At 27.2% G+C, this 21,949-nt stretch overlaps 1 protein-coding gene and 1 long non-coding RNA gene across 5 annotated transcripts in view; one reads left to right on the top strand and one right to left on the bottom strand.

The window, feature by feature from the left end:
* Positions 1–21,949, bottom strand: part of LOC111027315 — a 61,014-nt gene that overhangs the window by 7,540 nt on the left and 31,525 nt on the right. The gene's annotated exons all lie outside the window — the stretch shown is intronic.
* Positions 1–21,949, top strand: part of LOC111027299 (GTP-binding protein Di-Ras1-like) — a 55,431-nt gene that overhangs the window by 3,324 nt on the left and 30,158 nt on the right. Inside the window, exon 2 of one of the 4 annotated variants that reach the window (XM_022305625.1) lies at positions 19,623–19,717. The exons of 2 other annotated variants lie outside the window; for them this stretch is intronic. In XM_022305625.1, the coding sequence (XP_022161317.1) occupies positions 19,653–19,717 (65 nt within the window). In that variant the 5' untranslated portion in view covers positions 19,623–19,652. Of the gene's footprint in view, positions 1–19,622; positions 19,718–21,949 lie in introns of those variants that run through there. One more of the 4 variants, XM_022305635.1, reaches the window with a different exon arrangement.

Here is a 21,949-nt window from a genome sequence, read left to right as displayed (position 1 = left end):
TTTGTTTTAATTTACTAAACATTAAACACTTTATAAATTACAACATCAGTTATTTATTAAATTTTAATCTAAAATAATGCTATTATAAAGCCAATGGCATTGTCAAAAAATAAAAAGCAATTTATCTTGCACAATATAGAAGATTCTCAATTTATAAAACCGGAAATTTTGAAGATATAATGTATTGTATAGTATAGTACAATATCTATAATATTTGGAGAATATTAATACACAATGACAAAACTTCCATTTTGTTGAACACTTTAAATAGTTTGGTAAATTTCTTAATATTTATTTGTTCAGCTTAATTATTTTGATATGACATATTGTCAATACTCATTGTTTGTAATATAATACTCCCATCCCTCGCCAAAAAAAAAAAAAACTCCAGAGGAAAACTACAATAATAATTTAGGTACCTAAGTATAGAAAAATTTATTATTTTTATTCGTTAGGTAGATCGTAAGATATCTTATACTATGTATCTTTCTTATAAGCCTTTAGCTCGAATGATTATTCAGACAAATAAAGTAAAATACATGCTCAAAATAGTATGTCAGTTTAAAATTTTTACATTTTATATTGTTAATTGTAAATTATTTTTTGTACTTTCTTAAAAAAATTCATTCCATATTAAGTTCAACAATTTTTTTTTAGTATCTTATAAGTCTTGAATTGACGATAACTTATTAATATTTAAATATGGACCATTTGTCCATACCACAAAAATAACTATAGTATTAACTATTAACGTACCGAGCATAACTTAACTATTTATAAAGTAAACACGATTTCTCATACTATTAACTTAATACATATTGTATATTTAATTGAAATAGTAATAAGACTCAGATAGCCAGTATTACGTTTTCAGGATACAACAAAGATATAATATCTTAGGTAGGTAACTAATAGCTAGAAACTTTTAAAAAATCTAATTAAGTTAGTGCACATTAGTTCATGATCGATGTGTTTCGAATGTATTTAATACAATAGTATGATATCCATGATTAAAAAAAATTCACAAATGCCAAAAACATAATTTTTTAAAAATTTTTATTTTAAATCCTATAGTATAATATAACTATGATAACTTAACAATTATATAAACATTATTATTATAAGTATTATTTGAAACTACTAGTTTCGGCTTTGGGACTTCAGAAGTAAAAATGTGTTCCACAAATATAAAAAAATTCAATAAATGATTAAAATTCACATTATTTCTTGATGCAAGAAAATATATTTTAGCTATGTTATTAGTCTAATATTTTTGTATTTCAACATTCAGAAAAAATATAATAGGAAAACAAAAATAATTTTTTTGTAATATTCGAACCACATTAATTTAAATAGTATACATTATTATTTTTACATCATTTAACTTTGAAATAGATATTTCTAATTTTTAAAGTTTCTAAAAACTATACTAATGATAGCTGACAAATATACATTTTTTTGGTTTATTTCTTGAAATGAAATGTCAACATTAATCATTTTAAATGTTTTCCTGAAACGCAGATTATTTTTTAATTAGAATTCAATAATTCAAAATGTCTACAAAACGATATAAATGATATACTATGTAGTATGTACCCACAAATTACAAACCCCAACTACACTATATATATCTATTCTTGAATTCGATGCTCTGCGATTTAACATTTATTACTCAAGATATCGTTTTATTTATTTATGTAGGAACCTATAACTTTTTAAGAGAATCATTGAGTGTATTGGTTTTACAGTGATGTTCCTTTTTGTGTTAACTTTTTTTCTGGTTGTTTATAAAAAGCTTTAAAAGTTCCAATTATAGCCTTTTCTTTCGTTAAAAATAAATTCAATGTACTTAGTAAATAGTAAATAAATTGTAATATTAATTCAATAATAATAACGAGATGCGTAAAATGTTGAAGTATATACTTTATTGTTTAAGTTAGGATATATTTTATAGACAGCGTATCTTCGTCGCTTATAATTTGTTTGTGGTGTTTCCAGACTTAGCTAAATACATATATATATATATAAGGTGGAAACTCCTACACCGGGCATCGTGTTATTATAATTTTCTTCTCGATTTTATGAATTAATTAATTTCCATTTTAATACTAATTTGGTACAAAATCTTGTATCAACTTTTAACATTTAATTTTATTATTCAACTTTAATAACAATTAGAAGCACATCACGTCTATGTACCTTATGTCCTCAGCGTTAAAATATATTAGGTAAAGTGTTATAACTTGAGTTATATTTTTTATGTTGTAAATTTGTGGGTCACAATTTTCTTTTAAATTTGAAATTCTATGTCTTCCACTCTTCTACTTATCTTTTCTTTATAGGGTCCTTTAAACTGTATAACTAAAAGTGGTACGGCTTTTGTCATGCATGTCTCCCCAAGATTAATTTTCTTTTCTATAGTAGAAACCTTCAAAATTTTCAATCGGTAGGTAATAAATTTGTTTGATCTCTTCTTTTGGTACTTGAACTCTGTAGTTTTCTATATAATATTAAATCAAATTCTTTTTTTACTCATGATTCGGGAGTATTAGTTTTAAATGTTCAAACATTTTATTTTATTAATGAATCTACATAATGTTTTATTCAACATGTAGAATTATATTATCTTTTGAAATCATATGCAATGTGCTCCGAGCCTGTACCTAACATGCAATACCAACATACATGTACATGTTATACCAACGATAGGTATCTAATTTGCCTTTATAATGTACTATATATAGACTTGTTATAGTTGTTTGAAGGTTTACTGTTATTGTTTACTTATTATATTTTATCTTGCTTATTAGTTAAGTTAACTTATTCGTCTCAAGTCGCAATAGTCATAAATTATTATATTAAAGCGGATGCTAAAATTAATAAACGTAGTAATAGTGGTGAAATTTTGGTAAAATATTGACTTCTGTTGAATCGATTGTCTATTCGCACGAAAATACCAAAGACGCTGTCTTGAACCTTGATTACTTAAACTTAATTCGAAATTATTTTTGGACATTAGCTACCGAATATTACCTATATGCTCAAAATATGCACGTACTTAATAGTTTTCTTTTATATTTGAGTTTAAATAATTTCAGACTTCAAGGTGTGTAAATGTATATTAATAATATTATTAATTGTAAACAAGAATTTTAGTTTTTTTGATTTTTTTTACTTTTGATCAATACTGGTTCAGGTATTTATTTTGACAAGAATATTGTTTTTAGCTTTTATCTTACATGCTAATTTGAGCAACTCAAATACATTAAAAATTGTCCACCCCATTTCTAAAATAAAAACAAAAATTTAGAACTTAAAACATACTTTATTCTGTATAACATTGGTAGGTGCTAAGTAACTAACAATTAAGTATTTCGATTAAAATTATGACATTCGTGCATTTCAATTTTCAATCTTTTTTAAATAAGTTTTTTCTTAGCTGAAACTATATAGGTAAGATGTTCTTATACTATACAAATTATCCTAGTGATTTGCGTATAATCCGATTCAATAAAATATTTTATCGATTATGTATTCAACAAGCAATGATTAAATGAGTTGATATGAACGATAACCAATTTATGATTGAATTAAAATATATTTGTACCTATCACTTGAAGGTATCTTCAAAATGGACAATGGTATCGTTGTCATGTTGTGCAAAAATTGACAAGCTTATATTATAGGTACAAAAGGAAAACCCACTTGAATATAAAATAAAATAACTATAAATATAATTATTTACTACAAATACCATAGTATTTTCTATTCATAATAAATGGTTAATAATAAAATGTTTAAACTTTAAACTAATACCTATGGTATTCGATTGAACGTACCGATAATATAACACATTTTTTTTTCTAGTTTTTAGCAATTAAAAAAATAATTATATTTTTTCATCTAAAAAATAATACAATAATAATATAATATTTATATCTTCTACTTTAAATTCAAATTTGACCAAAGAAAATTAAGTGATCGATTAAATGTATAAAGTGAAATTGAATTATCTTTTTATGTTCCTTTTCTACTTTTTCTATTTAATTTATATACCAACCTAACTATTTAGATTTGGGAGGCAATTTGTGTGCATCGGAATAATTAGGAATACTATTCCAGATGTTAACATCTGTAAAACGAATTGAATCCTATCTACCTGAATGTCTGACTATTTATTTAATTAATAAGGATTTTAAATCTGCACAACATACAGGTGTATGTCCATCTACATAATGAACATTTAGCGTAATAAATTTAAGTGTATAACCATCATGTATTAAATAATAAATAATAAATAATAAATCATGTATTATTGTATAGGTAGTTACAAAAATATTATAATGAAATACAATTTATTTTAAAGTATCATATTAATGAAAGTGAGTTCGGCCACGTGGTTACAATTACTTATTTTAATGTGACCCGACTAACCGAGTGGGAACGTATAATTTAATTTCTAGAAGAGAGCTTTTTTATTTTAATGTTGACAAGTATAATTTGATTACTAACTAGTATACGTCATATTACATTTATTTAGAGACGAATTTTAATAAACAAGTTCATTACGTTGTAGGTTCATCGAAAGCAACAATAATAATTATTATATATTCGAATTATAAAGAACAATAATTTCAAATAAATAGCCAATAATAACTGATTAGTCAACCACATAGACGCCGGGTTTTAAAAAACTTAATGAGTACCATGGTATGATAGGCATAAATGCACAATTTGGGGGAGGGAGCTTAGCCCCTGGTCAATACAATGCCCCGTAAAATTTAAAAAATGCATTGAATTGACTTTTTTTTAAATAAAATATGTTTACCAAATTGATATCTTATTCATAAATAATAATATTAAGTAAAACAAACAAATAAAATTAATTTAATTTGACTGTATACAAAAACAAGATGTTTTGACAAATTATAGTTGAATTTATAAATGATTTAGCTATTTGCTCGATATCATTACGATAGACATGCAATATAGCAATATCGTTAAGACGATTTTGGATCATTATGAGGACCTTAAAAATGTTTTTAATCCTGGCAGTTCTGAAAAAAGATCTTTGCGCAGTACAAGCGATACTGTAACAGCCAAAATAATTTGTAGAAGTTTATTTAACTCTTATTTAACATACCCACAAGCGCATTTCCCAATTTAAATACATTTTCATAGTTTGAATTTTATTTTAATACTCGTTTGCTGAAATTTGGATATAAGTACACGTTATTAATTTCCAATACCTAGTCAAGTGGGTGCCCAGTACCCCATAATAATTTCAATGGGTACCCAATCCCCCGGGCACCCATGTTCATGGTGCCTATGGTCAACCGTATACTATTGTATTTTCTGCTTATATGGATAGCATCGTTACCTAATACCGAATACGCAGACGATGCACTGATTAAACCGATTTATGTTCATAATGCAATGAACAGAAAATCTATAACAAAATGTGGAGTAAAACGAGTCATTGTGTTTAGTACAACTGAAACGATTTACAGTCTACAGAATCGTCTTTTATGTCGCATTCAGTTGGTTAGCTACGGTTGACAGAACACAGCAGGAATGTCGTGCACGAGCAACGGGCGTATCCGTAGTCGAGTTGGGATCGTAAGGTTGACAACAGTCAACTCTACATTTTTAACTTTTCATTTTAAATCGATTCACTATAGGTGTAAGTACTATAATAAGTACTTTACTGTGGACAAATAGTGATTGTAAATGTCGGCGAATGTCGCCATCATAACAATATATGAATAAAGTAAATCCTTCAACTCGTATTCTGCTACTCTTGTCGTGATTTTCAATACCACCTTCGAAAACAGGATTATTCCGGTGATGGTGTACCTACTAACTATATTGTTTTATAACCATAAATCTATGTACTTAAACGGTGCCATATCGCGTTCGTTTGAACGTAGGTCATAAACTCATAAGTATCTAGGATCTTTGAAGTATAAATTTGAAAACTTCATTCATATCAGTCCATTAAAAATCGGTTCATGCAGTGGGAATTATCTCCAAACGACTCCTTCCGGATCGCATTGGGTATAAATACGAACAACCACTTGGTCCAAAATATGAAGGAGGTATGTAGCAAATTGTTTAATGTGTACTTAACGTCTAAAATTTTAAATATATACGGTTTTTGGCTCTGTTACTTATTGCGCGATTCCTAGTTGAACCAAAAGTGTGAAATACTGAGTGAGTATAAGACATTAGCTAGGTCTGTAGACCTATTATACGTATGGTTAACCATTTGAAATATTTTTACTCTCTAAATATAATATTTAAGTTTTCTAATTTGCAGTCACTTCTTATTTCGTTAAAAAATAGTCATGTTTAAAATATTTTTCAATTACCAATTATGAACTCGTCCATTGTACCTTTCCACGGGGCGAATAAAACTAAAAATATGTATTTTAATAGGTAACTATCCAAACAATATCTTGACCAATTTTGATTATTATTTTTGAGAATTGCGATGGTCCCTATACATTCAAGTTTAATTTACTCAAGGATGTAATAGTGCTTCAAAGTTTAACTTTTCAAAGTCACAGTTTCCCCACACTTCACCCCATACGCTTTTATTCTTCCAAAATCCAATTAACGACTTATGCAATATAAATATAAACTACAATATATTGCACCCTATTGTGTATTATTATTTCGTGTGTAAAATACAAACGTACGAATGTGACCAATAAAACCACGACAACACAGTTGTACTGTTATTACTTATTATTGATTCAAAATACAAATGGATATTCACTAATATTATAACTGTATTCCATATTTTACAATGTCCCAAGCCCGCATTTAAGAACGGCATTAGTTTATCTACAAAAATCATCTTAATGAATATTATTATGCAGATATTATTGTCTGTCGATCTAAATTGTTCGTCTAATTTGTTACAAATGTTATATTAACATATAGCATTGTTACGGACTCGTGTTACTACCGAACAGATTATACTGCATATACATACATAAGTCTATAAACCACAAGAATCGAATCAAAGACGTTTGAAATAATATTTTATTTTTAATACGTATGTATCGCACAGCAGGTACGAACGCGATTATTTGTCGTTTCAACTGTAAGCCGCAGTCGAAGGTATTAACTTTTGAAACAATGAAACGTACACGTGTAGCATATATAGGTACACTTTAACCGCAATATATACCTACACAATACGTACTCATAATGAAGACGCGTCACGTATATGTAAGGAAATGAAATTATTTTAACAAATATGCTTAACTAAAAAATGCTCTCTTTTGTATTTGAACTCGACGCGTACCTATATCGGAGCCAACCCAAGTTGTCAAAGTGTAATAAATACCAATAATAATAATAATTATAATAACAATACAATCCTGGGAAGTCGCTGGCTGCTGTATAGTTTGAGTCGAGTGTGCTTCGTCATTGAATAGGCCACCTGCAATGTGCTTAAGTGTAAAATTTGAATTCTATGATAAGAGTCGTAGGCGTTGTATCAGTCTCTCTACGTTTAAGGACATTTTATAATTTATTAATTTATTTGTATTGCTATTAGTTATATACGATGCTAATTTCATTAGTCGAACTGATTTGTTCCGAACATAAATCATTTTTATCACATTATAATTATTATTAATATTTCATAAAATATTACTATTTATTGTTAACTTATATAATCAATACCGACGTGTCATAGACGAGTGTGAACACTGAATAAGTTTGAGGAATAAATAGCTTAAATATAATTGAAATATTTTGAAAAACGTGTAAAGTAAATAAAGGAATATTGTAATGGCAAAAAATTTCGAGTTCCTACAAATCATATATTCGTGTAACGACAAATAACAAAAATCGTTTGAAGAGAAATCGTTATTTTACGTGTGAATATCTAATTTCGTCATAATTCTGACTTCAAACGCTTATAAAAAAAATGAATATGGTAGTTACGCTCCACTATTTTTTTAAACTCTAACATGAACAACGTTTGAGTAACCTTGTATTAATTTGTCAGGCTGTTTGACCTAGCATAAACCTTTTACAGAACATTTATAGAAATAAATAATACTAAAAACAGTAGTACATTTAAAATGTTCATAAATATCTTAAAAGAGCCAAAATATTTTTAAAACTATATTATATTTAGAAAATTTTAATATATATTTCAAGTATATTTATGTTATTTCTCAGTTCAATACAACTTGAAAAATGTATTTTATATTTTAATGGCCACCTTATGAACTATGAATACACGTAGGTACGTCTGTCATAAATGTCTTAAAATTATTAGTTTTAAATACATTTTTTAGATTAATATTATTAAATATTTAATAAATATATTCCTTATTTGGTTCAAGAATTTCAGATGTGACATATCTATTATATTGTCAAGTTTAACTTCAACCAGGTAGGTTTAATTAGTTTAACTTAGGTGTTGTATCATCTGTGTGTTTGATGAAATTTTTAGGAGCATTATAAAATACTGTTTTAAGAGCAATTTTTAAAATAGTAAACTACAGAACAAAAATATTGGTATTTGCAATACAGCGAAAAAAAGTATTCAGTATTCTGGAATAAAATACAAAGATAAATAGTATTTAAATACAAGTAGATATTCAAATACTTAACAAGACTCTACATTTACTATTTAAACTTTAAGCACAATATTAAATACATATAGTAATGCAATTATAAATGAATTGAAAATAGTTCTTAGACTCTTATTTTTATACTAAAATTTTACACAGCTTCCATAATTGACATAAATTTAATTAACACTGTAACCTTAAATTAATTCATAAAATCACGAAATTTCAGTTTGTGATTATTAAGTTACCAGAATCTAGAATTTTCGAGGTTAATAGCAAATTTAATTATATTAATAATACAAATTGGAAATAATCTAAATATTGAATCTTAGAGCATACATTTTTTACTACAGGTTACAATCTTATTATTTCAGCTAGGTAATAATGTATTTTCCATTTAATTAAAAATATCCATCAAATGTATTGTAAAAATCGAGATACCCAATTTATATGTCCCGTTTTTCATTAAAAATATGTATACTATGTAATATATATTTTAAACAAGTGCAGTACATTTTGTGTAAGTATAAAGCTTCAAAAATAATTTATCTAAATAATATATATTTAATGAAATGCAGTTAGACCTATAAGTTGGATGAGTATTTAATTGTTTTAAGTAAATATACAAGATGAGTTTATGATATAGGTAAACACTAAACGGTTATTTTCTCTGAAATTGCACTGGCGAAATTGGAAAATCTTTTAGAGAAAATAAGTTTTTAACCATTAAATGAATCACCTTGCAGTACTAAATTATAGTCACGCGGTTAAATAGTGTCAACACAATACTTTTAATAAAATTTCATACAGTTCATAGTGATAATTTTAATTATGCGAATAATATCGAAACAATTTGTCAAGTTTTCCGGGAAGTTTATCTAATATCGCGTTTTCTTCGCTTTCTCTCCCACTTTTATATTATATATTCAATACAAACAACAACATATTAATAAGCGTGGCGGCAATTATGAGACCTCGGTTTTCTCAGCAGCGCAGACTCCATATATTATTATTATTATTATTATTATTATTATTATTATTATATACGCGCAGAACCATAACAGATCTGCAGCATTGGCTGTCATTTTATAATATTATACTCATATACTTGCCAAATACAAACAAACCGTTAGCTTCGCCGTTAAACGTAGTTTGAGTATTATCCGGGCCCGAAGGCGAGAACTGCAGAAAATGTAAAGCCGTAAAAGTCGATCGAATGGACGACGGTATGCAACAAGAGTCGAGGGAGGAGATTTTCAGTTCGATTTTTACTGCGTCGTTCGCCAGACATATCGTGTACGAAATATTCGTATAAACTTTATAGGCCACGGCCCACGATCTGCAACTCGCATGTTGTGTATGTTGGATGGGTGAGCAATGCCAATTAAAATGTTGACGTTCCATTCGCTATTTATGTAGGTTATATTGCACGCATATCATAATGGTATACAACACAGGTATGCGTACTATCGAGATGCAAAGTGCAAACATAACTTAAAATTGTATAAACATCGTTACGTCTATCGCGGTAGAAAATAAAAAGCAATATTTTTTATAAACTTTTTAATGCAGGTAGGTACCTAGATACTTTATTCGTCAATTGCGTCCGACTTAATGATTACCTACTTAACTTTTGCAACGACTTTTTAACATTTCGCTATACTTTATTACATTTCGCACACGTGTTTCAACTGCAGGTAACCTCCTCAAAACCATAGTTATCGATCTACAACAAAACTCGAATGCAGATGTATTTTATGTACAATACTGAGGACACGGGGAAACAATTATATTATCGTCGGCATCAATACGATTTTAAAATCAACTATGATCAATAACTGTGATAATATATAATACAACTATAACCAATAACCTTTCCTAATACACAAAAAAACATAAATAAATTTAATAAACATTCAGTTACATTAAGAACACTAATCATGGCGCTATATCTGCACCCGCAAACAAATCGTATTTAATACTATGTCTTATGCACATTAAAGGTTTCCTTGTATTGTCTTATTGTTTGAAAAAAAAAACGATATTAGTTTAACAAGTAATGAATACCATAATATAATCACTATAAACTATAGGTGCTTACTCTTTTTCTATTTCTCTGTACTATTTCAATATTTTACACTGTGGCTTAGAATTGCTGTTTACCAATAACCATAGATGAAACTACAATATTCTTATACAATACACTATCTGTATTAACCTGCGTTGCCCCAGGCTAAATAAAGGTTAGGTGAGGTTCATGATCCGAAATGAACAATCCACCTGCGGCGGATAGTGATATAATATGCGAAGTCCGGATTTTTATGTTTTTGCATGTAATAATATTATCTATCTAGTAGGTATCTAATGTCTTTTATTGGGTTTGATGTGAAAATTAAGATAATTCATTAAACACTGCAGAATTTACAAAATACATTTTTTATTGTTGCATATAGGAATATGAAAATATTTCAGTGATTTGGGATCAATACCTATTCGGGTTCAGTGTTTAACACAATAAATCTTGGGATATTTTTTAAACTGCGAGAAAAAAAAATACTAACTTATTTGGATTTTCAATTATTATTAATAATTTTAATTTATATTAAGGCACAAATGTAATACATTTTTAAAACTGTTCATTAATTAAGATATTTTTAACTGTATTTTGTTCAAAAAATTGGTTTAAGTTGATCACATTAATAATTGTGCATTCAATATTTTTGAAGCGAAAATATAGTACATACTATCAATTTGGAATTTTAATTAAGACAGTTATTTTCAACATTGTTAATATTTTTATGTTCATTGAATATTTTTCCATTTTTTTCTAATTTTTAAGAGAATATTGGAAAAATATTTATAGATTTTTTTAGAGCATAATATAAGCATTATATTAATATTTTTTGCTATAAAAATGATAACCCTCAGCATTATACTTTGCCTTTTATGTGTAATAGCTATTACCCACGGCTTCTATTCTAATAGCCTTATGACCCGTCCCGGATCCCAAGTAATATTTTTGCGAAATTCGGTGCCATTTGGTCAAAACTACTCAAAAGCTGTGGAATCGCATGTGTGTTGTTTAGATTATATTATAACCCGACTATCTATTGTTACCATTTTGCTCCAGTTGAAATATTCTCAATCGTTTTTTGTCGAAATCGGTAGAGTATTTTTTAGTATAGGCTATAGGTTACCTCAACGGCTTAACCCTACACTTTTGCCTCTTATACATGATTATGATCTTGTTACTCGATTTTATTTTTTATATGGAATAGATTTATTAGCGTAAATGACATAATATACAATTCAGAAAATATTGTATCCGATCATTACTATTTAATTATCTGTAACCAATGGCAATCCAATGCCATAACCTAACCTAACAAAAAAATATTCTATTTTTATAAGCCGAAACCAAATCCATGTGTGAGCCATCCTATAGTGACATATTTTACGTACAAGCCCTCTCCGAGTGTCAACGAATCTATTGAATACTAATATAACTTTTATTGAAAACGGTTGAGTAGTTTTTGAGTGAACAGAGGACAGACAAACAAACATTAATTTTCATTTATTAAATTTTAAGATTGGTACTCTGTATTCAAGCGATATATTGAGCAACAAAGAGAAATATGAAAAAAAAATGTACGCTTATTGCTTACAACTTAGAATTAGATATGACATTATGACTATATATAGTTTTATCTTATAACTTATAAGATAGAGGGTGTCTTTATAATATTTTGAAGGAGATTTTTTTTCTATTGTGTTGTAGCTTTAAAACAATGGAAACAATAAAATAAATTTTTTATAGGCATCTAAATTATCTATTAGGCTGGTCCACTGATCATATTTATGTTAAGTCAGTATTGTTGTATGTTAAAAAAAAATGTTTATTCCACAAACAAACTCCCCCTCAATATACTACATAAGTACATCAAAATATTCACATGGAACCTACGAATATTGAATGCAATATTACATATTTTGTTGACTTCATAATTATTTATAGAGGTGTTTGTTACACCATTTTTCTTCTTTTTTTTATTATATTATTCAAAGAAAAATAACGTAAAAAGTTCAAAAGGTTTAAAGTCAAAATGTTTTATACAACAAAATAACTACTTATATACTGTACATGGAACTTTTTATTTTTACTAAATCAAAAGTATCCACGTGACTAAAATTAAAAGGTTGTCATTTTACTTTACATTCGTAGTTTTTTTTAATGTAAGTTTTCCCCGTTAAGTCTTCGTAAAGTAAACCATTATGCAGTGTTTTAAATATTTTAAAATATGTTAAATGTAAAACAATGGACTTTCTGAAAAATGTGCAATCTGCAGACTGCTATATTTTTAATATCCAAATAGATGGCCTACAAATCATAAATAGTTTAAATGCTAAAGTTATTTCATTTACAGGCTTAAAGCTAGCCATGCTTTTAGTAATTTAACGTTCACTCTTTCACTCTTTTAAATTACGTTAGAACTTCAGATGCACACATTTTATTTTGTACGAATAATAATAATAATATTATGATAGTTCTAGACGCTTGTGGTTGGTTGATTTTTTTATGGCGTAAATCTCACAATCTGTATAGTGTATGAAATGCAATACCTGTAATCAATGCAAGCCCTTTGAATAATGTATAAAGGCTGATGACTGATGAGATAATAAAAAAAAAGAGTGTCCACTGACATTAGTCACTTCAAAATAACGAACTCAAGTTCTGGTTAAATTGTTTTGAATTGTATTAATGAGAAATATTGTCATAGTTAATAATTATTATTAATAACCTAGGTATTGGATATCTTCATGAGACATAAATTAGTTTTATAGAATGTATATGTAGGGTTTTAAAATTTCATGAAATTTATTTTCTTGAAATATTTGATTCTATGAAAAATAAAGAATACATTTATTATATGTATACTTACCTAAAAGTTTATAGTCATCAACTTGTATGTGAACATTTTTAAAAAGTTGTTTTATTGTATGAAACAAAAAAAATATGTATCATATAATTTTGGTAAAAAAATATGATAATAGTATAATTTATAATACACCTAACAAATCTAAACATTTTAACTTAACTAACATTCTAACTCATACGTTACAAACTCATAAACCAACCTAACATCATGACATATTTTAATACTCTTATAGAATAGGTATGATATTTTTTAACAAACCTAATTTATAACCATTAACATATTATAGTAATTTTTAAACCTTGGTTGATAGCTGATAAGTACGTATCCACTATCAATGTTTTCTGTGTGTAATCAGTATATTATTTCAATCATCTTAACCAAACTCGTTTAAAAGAAGTAAAAAAAATTTTTTCATAATTTCATCGAAATATTTCAAGAAGAGTGAAGTTTTCAATTTTGAAATGTTTTAATTGAAAAATTTCAAATGAAATATTTCAAATTCAAACCCCCGTGTTTGTGTATTTGAATGAATGGATCCAATATGTTTTTTTTAATTACATTTTTAAATATATACAACAGATATCTATACACAAATTACTAAAACGTGGTACATTTTAAATTGGATGTATGCTATAAAAAGTATGCATGTAAATTGCACTAATGGGCAAGCTGTCAAAGTGAAACAAAAATCAATAAAATAAAGAATGTTTGTACCTAAATGCACATTAAAATATAAATTAATTTCAATCTATTAAAGACAACAATATTCAGCTTTATCTATTCGGAAATGGCTAACTATAGTACCGACAATTCCATCGATTTTATAATAAATGATAATTTATATGTATTACCTACCTATGGATATTTTCCATTAGTATTATTAGAGCGTAATCACAAGAGTGAACAAAAAAATTCATCTTTTTTAAAACTTTAATTAATCTCTTGCAATTTAAGTAATTTTATAAATAATTAAAGTTTAAAAGTTTTACTTTCAGTTAGAGCCTTAACATTCTTATGCTCACTCAGATTTATACAGACATTAATCATCTTTAAAAAATCATTAACTTATTTGATTTGACATAAATGAGGGCATATTATATCAAAAATTCTATGTTATAATAATTAATGTACTGCAGTGTATTTTAATTACACAAGGGTGATACACTAAATTTGTTCATTATTTATGAAGGAGCGATATATTCTACAACAGTTTATTATTAATTACATTGTGGGTATGTGTTAAAGGAATTACCCTGACATGCTATACCTGTCTACATTATATCATTTTAATATGTATTATAGTATTATTATGTGTAATTATATATTAATTGAAAGATGAATATAATAGATTCTATTATGAAGTAAAATTTAAATAAACTTAATTTCTGGAGTGTTAAGGATTTAAAGTTATTTTATATAGCGATTATTACTAATGTTAAGATAAAGTTTGAAGAAAACGTTTAGGTATTTACCTCCCAAGGAGTAAATACATATTAGGTATTGGGTTTTTTATTGACTCAGTTAATTGAATACAAAAAAAAAAATGATTTAATGATTTTACAAAATTTATACAATAATGTGTATTTACAATTTATACTTAAACTGTATATATTTTTTAGATACTGATTGATTTAGCGTTTAAGTATGTAACTATACTAATGAATCATAAATTGAATACTTGACCATTTGTCCAAAAGTTTTTTTTTATTGACCTTTAGCCCGGCAACTGGCTATTAGCTTGTTTGCAGGGGAAAACGGTTGATGTGAAACACGTATTTGTATGTGAGGCAAGGATGTGTTGCTAAAAACCCACCCGGGTGGTCACCCATCCGAGTCCTACCTAACCTAACCTAACGTTCAGAGTGTTGCCGCATATTGAGCTTACGACTGCACCTCACCAAGCTCCAAGTTTCTTTTTAAAATAATTTTGATTATTGTATAAGTACCCAGTTTTGGCTACACTTGTTAATATGTGCGGCCGCTTTATGGCTGATATTATAACATAGGTATAGGTAGCTAATAAATTATAAAATGAGTATTTCAGTTTATTTATTCCGTCTGTTATACATTTTTTAAGTACTGCCCACATTTTTTTTATGCTGCTCAAGCTTAATTTATTTCTTATTTTGTTCAAGTTAAATGCCCACAAGATGAAGTGTTAATAAGCTACATTTTTTATTCTCGTATGCAAAACTCATCATTCAATCAATAGCTTAGTTTAAATGTTTTAAATAAAGACGATTATTCGTTCAATTTATTTGTAATATTAAGCTACTAAGCTATCTAATATCTACCTACATTTTAATTGAATTTACGGACCACAATATTTTGCTTTATGTAATTCACGAATTGGGCTTATATGGTAAAACAAATTATGTCTGTAGTCTGTTGTCTAGATTATGCAAAACTACTGACTATTCAGTAAAATATATTCTATGGCTGGAGGTATTCGCGGTATTTTGAAATACCGGTGTACTGTGATCTGATAATTACCGTTGTTACCAAAAATACCGTACAGCCGGTAATACCGTAGATACCGGGAGTAAATAAATACCGGATACTGATATCAAAATTTGAAATACCGCCCACCTTATAAATGGTATAACATCGATATAGATAATAAACTACCTAGATTGCTAACAGTTCCTATTGGTTATGGTGCAATTTGAAGCTGGCGGTCCGCCATTTTTTAAAAAAGGGCAGCTAAACACTAATAGCACAGAGTACAATGTCATATTATTATATGTTTATATTATTATGCGCCTTGTTACATAATAAAAATAATTGAAAGTCTTAAACTGCAGTAGATATTTAAATGTACTAAACGTATAAATAGCCAAATAATACAATACAACTACAATATTTATCAATAATAAATAATAATGCTGCGATTCCAGTTGTTATGACGAACCAGAATGCGTTAAGCGCCAAGAATAAAACTAAGTTGATAAGTTTTAATGAACATTTCAATTTATGAAATAGGTATAACTAGGTTCTTCATAATATAACATAACATTGATCGTGACCTTTTTAAAGATGGCCGAATGATTAGTTGCCGACATTACTTTGTTATGATAGTTGGAAATTTAGTTTATTATCTATATCTGTGAATGTTATCCACTAAAAACTTTCGTCGAATAATATTTTGCCAACAGTAAAAATATTACTTGAATTAAAGTGTACACTGTACGTGCATTTATTGCCTACTTGAACATTTTTGTTTTAATAAGATTGTTGTTTTAACAATTTAAGTATTCAATATGGAAGTATAAAATATAAATAATATGGGCAACAATTGATTCCAATAATGGAGTATATATTTGATTTATTATTGTACACAAGTCATAGGTACATTATAGTGTCTTTATCTATTTAAATATTTAAATATTTCACTACCTACAATTGCAAGACTCTAAAAAAAATTAACTTACCTCATTTCATTATAATCAAATACTATAAATTATGAACTTTAATATATCATACAAATATCCAAACAAATTTGCATTAAATCAATTTATATGTATAATTCTATGCAATAATAATAATATATCCTATGTACATTGCATACATATTTTGATTGGTCAATAATTGTTGAATTTTGACTTGTCATTTTTTATTCAAAAATACAAATAAGACTATAATAAATTAAACAGAATGGAAAACCATTTTTTAGTTTTCAAAGTAATTCCGTAGAAACGTTGATGTATTTTAGGTCTAGAGGCCAAATAAATTATAATGGTGGAATGTGATATTATAGGAACCTCTTTAAGTATAAGTAATAAGTATATATAGATATACAACTATATACAGTGATTTTAATTTACAGTTACAATAGCTGCATTGTAGGGCGTTTTTTAAGTTGCGCCAAAACACAAGTGAACCAAATAAACCTACTAATTACCAAGTATTTGAAGTTTAAAACTCGTCGAAATAACTGTTTTACGAGAATAATGGCTTGAGTTAGAAAACAACTAATAAAATGGCCATTTAGGAATTTTAATTTCATAGACCTGGAAGTTTACTTGAGTAAGTCGGTACTCAACGCCATCATAAAATGCTCAATTAGGAAGGTACTTGATTTTTTTATCACTTTGTTTTTACACGTTTGCCTATAATAGTTTCTCCTACAGTAAACTTCAAGTGAATAAATATTTAAAGGTGTAGGCCAGTTTTAGAACATGAAACAACCAACTAGAAAATACTAAAATATAAAATGTTTAATAAGGTTTTAAATAATATGGTTTATATAGCTCATCGAACAAAATTTCGCTTTTTGAAATATTCATCATGAACTTCAGAATAAGTAAAGTAATTCTTAATACATGCCAATGCGTACGTATAGCAATGCAGTTAAAACGTGTTTATTATTTTATATTATATTTTTACTTAAACATTTAATAAGCTTTACACTGCCACTGCGTGCCATTTGTTATGTTGACAGTGCATTAGTAGGTACAATATAATACTTCACGGACCATTGCCTACCGTCACGGTTCGACTAAAATACGAACGCTCATAAGCTGCTTAAAAAATTTAAATCGACACTTAGCGTACAAATGTAATGTACAAATATTAACCTTTTGTACATCGATTTCCAAGTCTTGATGACTTCTTAAGACTTAATAAAATATAAAATCAATACTTACTAGTCTCAGTACTTTTCAGCACACTATGAAAAAGGTTACAGATAAATTATTTAGTACTTATCAATTTTTTCTCTAATTTACTTTTTGTATTACTATTATAAATGCAAGGTCTTGACTGCAAAGGTCATTGGCAGTAATTTACTTTTTATGTGTTACCATTTTAGTAAAATTAAAACAGAAATATATCAGAAACTATCTAGTTCAAGCGGATTTCAGTGGATTTAAATCTGATTTATAAATGTTTAATTATTGATCAAAGGAAATATTATTATTCATATTTTATCCACTTAACACTTTTTTTAAAAATTTTTTTTTTATAGTTTCCAGTGCAACTATTATAGCTCAACAATTATTCAATACATATGATGTATATAGTTACATAAGATAAAAGAATACATTAAAAAATAATAATATTGAACATAAAATATAAGATAGTGTAAAATAGTGTAGAGATAAATATAGATGGAAGACCCTCGAAATAAATAAGTTGCAGATAACATAATATACGTTGATTACAAAAATATTGTATTAATTTAGATAATGAGGTATGAATAATGTTTGGACTATGGAATAAGCTGTTTATTTAGAACAGCTGTAAGGAGCATAATGAAGGGGTTGATCAATGCGGATAGTTCTGAGATAAATTTAGTAAACGACCTATCGTTAGTGTGGCAATTAGGTAAATGGATATTATTTGAATGACGATGGATTCGTAGGAAGCTTTGGGAATGTGAGAGGGAGTTTTGAGATGAGGGGACGTGAATACTGTATTCGAATTATGTGGTTTTGTTTGAATTGATTTTCGACGTTTAAGAAGTGCTTCGAATGCTGGACATCCATTGTAGCGGGACGTATGATTGCCCATGCAAATGGCTCAACACTTTATTAAGTTATATAAATTTAAAGTAAAAAAAAAATATTAAACATATGTATTTCAGTATATTAAGTTACTCCTTTGCAGAAGGTTGTCGAGTTAAGAAAAATCGAGAAACTCTATCCGCTGTATAGTCGACTTCTGTGTCTTAAATTCGTATTCTGCAATGATAAGTTATCATAGTAGGTAGTCAAAAAATGATTCTGAGGAAAGACATGTGCCATCCTCTATTTCTAATGATATTTCAAACATTTATAATATATAAAAAACTATACATAATTTTTTTTATCCACCTAAAAAAATTACTAACATTATGTTTAATAATCTAACCAATAATTTCTTAAAAGAATATTTAAGAAATATTTACTTCTTTTAACCAAAGCTATCTATGTAGGTACTTGTTTCGTAAATATGAGTGCGATGAGAAAGTATAGTTCACAAATACAGATGAAATAAATTATGTATTACGATTTGTATTGAATTTTTATAAAACATACACATTACGCGTATAAGTATACATACGGAGGTGATGATTTTTTAAACTTTTTTTTATTATTATCAACAGCCATCAACTCATTCGAGTAAATAACTGAATATGTCAGTTACACAGTGGAGCCATCAACAACACTCCAGTGACCAGTCTATTTTGTTGGCTATAAGGTAATTTACCAATCAAGTTATACTAAATACTTATATAATTCTTATAAAAAGTTATATTTTCAATAATATTATAAGTATGAATATACATGAAGTGGACAATATACTGTACATATAGTTTATAACCTAGATTACCGACGGTATTATGGAACTTGTTTTGGTACTACACATAAATTATTATATATTTTTTTTTCTTTGAAATTTTGAAGTGTTGTCACAGAACTTATTCTTTTGAAACTTTCTTTAACAAATCACAATATTTTCATGTTTTGCCTCTCGTTATTTATAACACCACAATTTACAGTTGCCAGATATTGCATTATATATTTATACAGATTGTATGAATAAATATATATATAAAAAAAGTTATTCACAATTTTTTAGAAAACTACTAGTAGGTAATTTAAAATAACATCATTCTAAATAATATACCATCTGTGCTACTTTTCAATCGATGAAAGAAGTTATACTGTATGAAACTTTTGTGCAATTTTGTCTTAAAAGTATTTTCAAAAACAAACTTATGGTGAAAACAAATCATTACGATTATCGAAAAGTTTCACAAGTCCAATAATAATAATTTTCATAGTATCGTAAAAATGTTATTATAATAGTCTTCTATAATAGAGATATTATGATAATCTATGGTTAATACTTAATATTGTTTTAGACTATGGTTCAGTGATACCGTGAAATCGCAATATTACTGTAAGAAAACACAGTAGTTGAAAAACCGATAGCAATCATTTTAGTACTTTTGAGTACTTTTTTAGCCTATTGATTTACACAATATAGTATGTAATATTAATTCGTTTATTTGCATTAGCTATAATTACTATACAATTTTATTACAATTCAATAGTAAATGAATTATTAATTATATTAAAATTACTACATTATGAGTACGTATCATATAATATAGTATTTACTATTTGTCGATAAGATATTATAAGATGTACAATGCAGAACTTTTACTAAATTACTCAAGGCGACGTTTGAATGGAATACATTTTAATGTGTAATGATCTAATTATTATGTGACAACGTCCTTAAGATACCAATACAATTAACGAATAAAAGAAAATGAAAAATAAATTAACAGTAAAAAAATTTTGAAATCAACGAGTCAGAAAATGTTCGTATATCATTATATACCATTAATTTTTCTCGTAGGTAGTAGTTAAGAATTAAAGAGGATTTATCTAGGATCCTTGAATTTAGCCCCAGGTCAATATTCAGCGATATAAAGTGTTCCTTAGCTCAATATTTGGCAGGCATCAATATTATCACCAAAATGATTTGAGCAAATTGGGATCGGCTAACTCTTACACGTTACCTGTGAATTTAAGACCAAGGAACTACACGACCTTGTAGTCTGATCTAATATTGTTATAGCCAAAATTACAGATACATATTCAAAAGACATATTATAGGTAGCATACGAAATAAATACATTTTTCTCGTACACCTAATAGTGTTGACGTATGTTGTAACGAATACTTATAAAAAGTACCTACTTTCGCCCACCAGTCGAATCATATTTAATCATTTAAGTGTTATACTTTTTTCATAAAAAAAAATGTAAATATTATAATACTAATTGCTCAAGTGTTTATATTTTCGTTCATAATTGACGATTGCGTAGATTGCTCTACCGCAAATGTGTGAAATACACGAGTGTGAGAACAATAATTATAATATTTTATTTAAACGAACAAACAATTTCTGTAAAACCACCCAATAATAATCACTCATTTTTTTTTTAGTTTAGTTAACACTAATCATACAAAATCTCATCAATAACTGTTAACTATCTATATAAAGCTTGACTTAAATCATGCAATTTTACTAATTTTTATTAAAGTATACAAACGCTTTATAATAAATTTCTATAACTGCTAAGAATCGTAATTAATGTCTATGTAATTTATCACCTCGGTGTTCTTGACAGACCAATGTCAATTTTAACTTATTTTTAGATTAAAATAAAGTATAGGTGACAATTTAACAGTGTCGGTTAAATGTATTAAAAATAATACGGTCAAGGTGGAATCTCAAGCTGTGAGCTAATAAATGGGAGTATATGCTAAATATGTAACCGATCGTCAAACAAATGTATAGAACGGATCAGTACCTACACTTTTCTACAAGTATGTATTTTTCAGTCTGACTCGTTCATTTTGTGTATTTTTGAAATTGAATATAGAATATTATAGAATATAGTTATGTGGGGGG

Source organism: Myzus persicae, unplaced genomic scaffold (assembly GCF_001856785.1).
Source record: "Myzus persicae strain clone G006 unplaced genomic scaffold, MPER_G0061.0, whole genome shotgun sequence".
In the NCBI taxonomy this organism is placed as follows: Eukaryota; Metazoa; Arthropoda; class Insecta; order Hemiptera; family Aphididae; genus Myzus; species Myzus persicae.
This window is presented reverse-complemented; position numbering and strand designations above follow the sequence as displayed.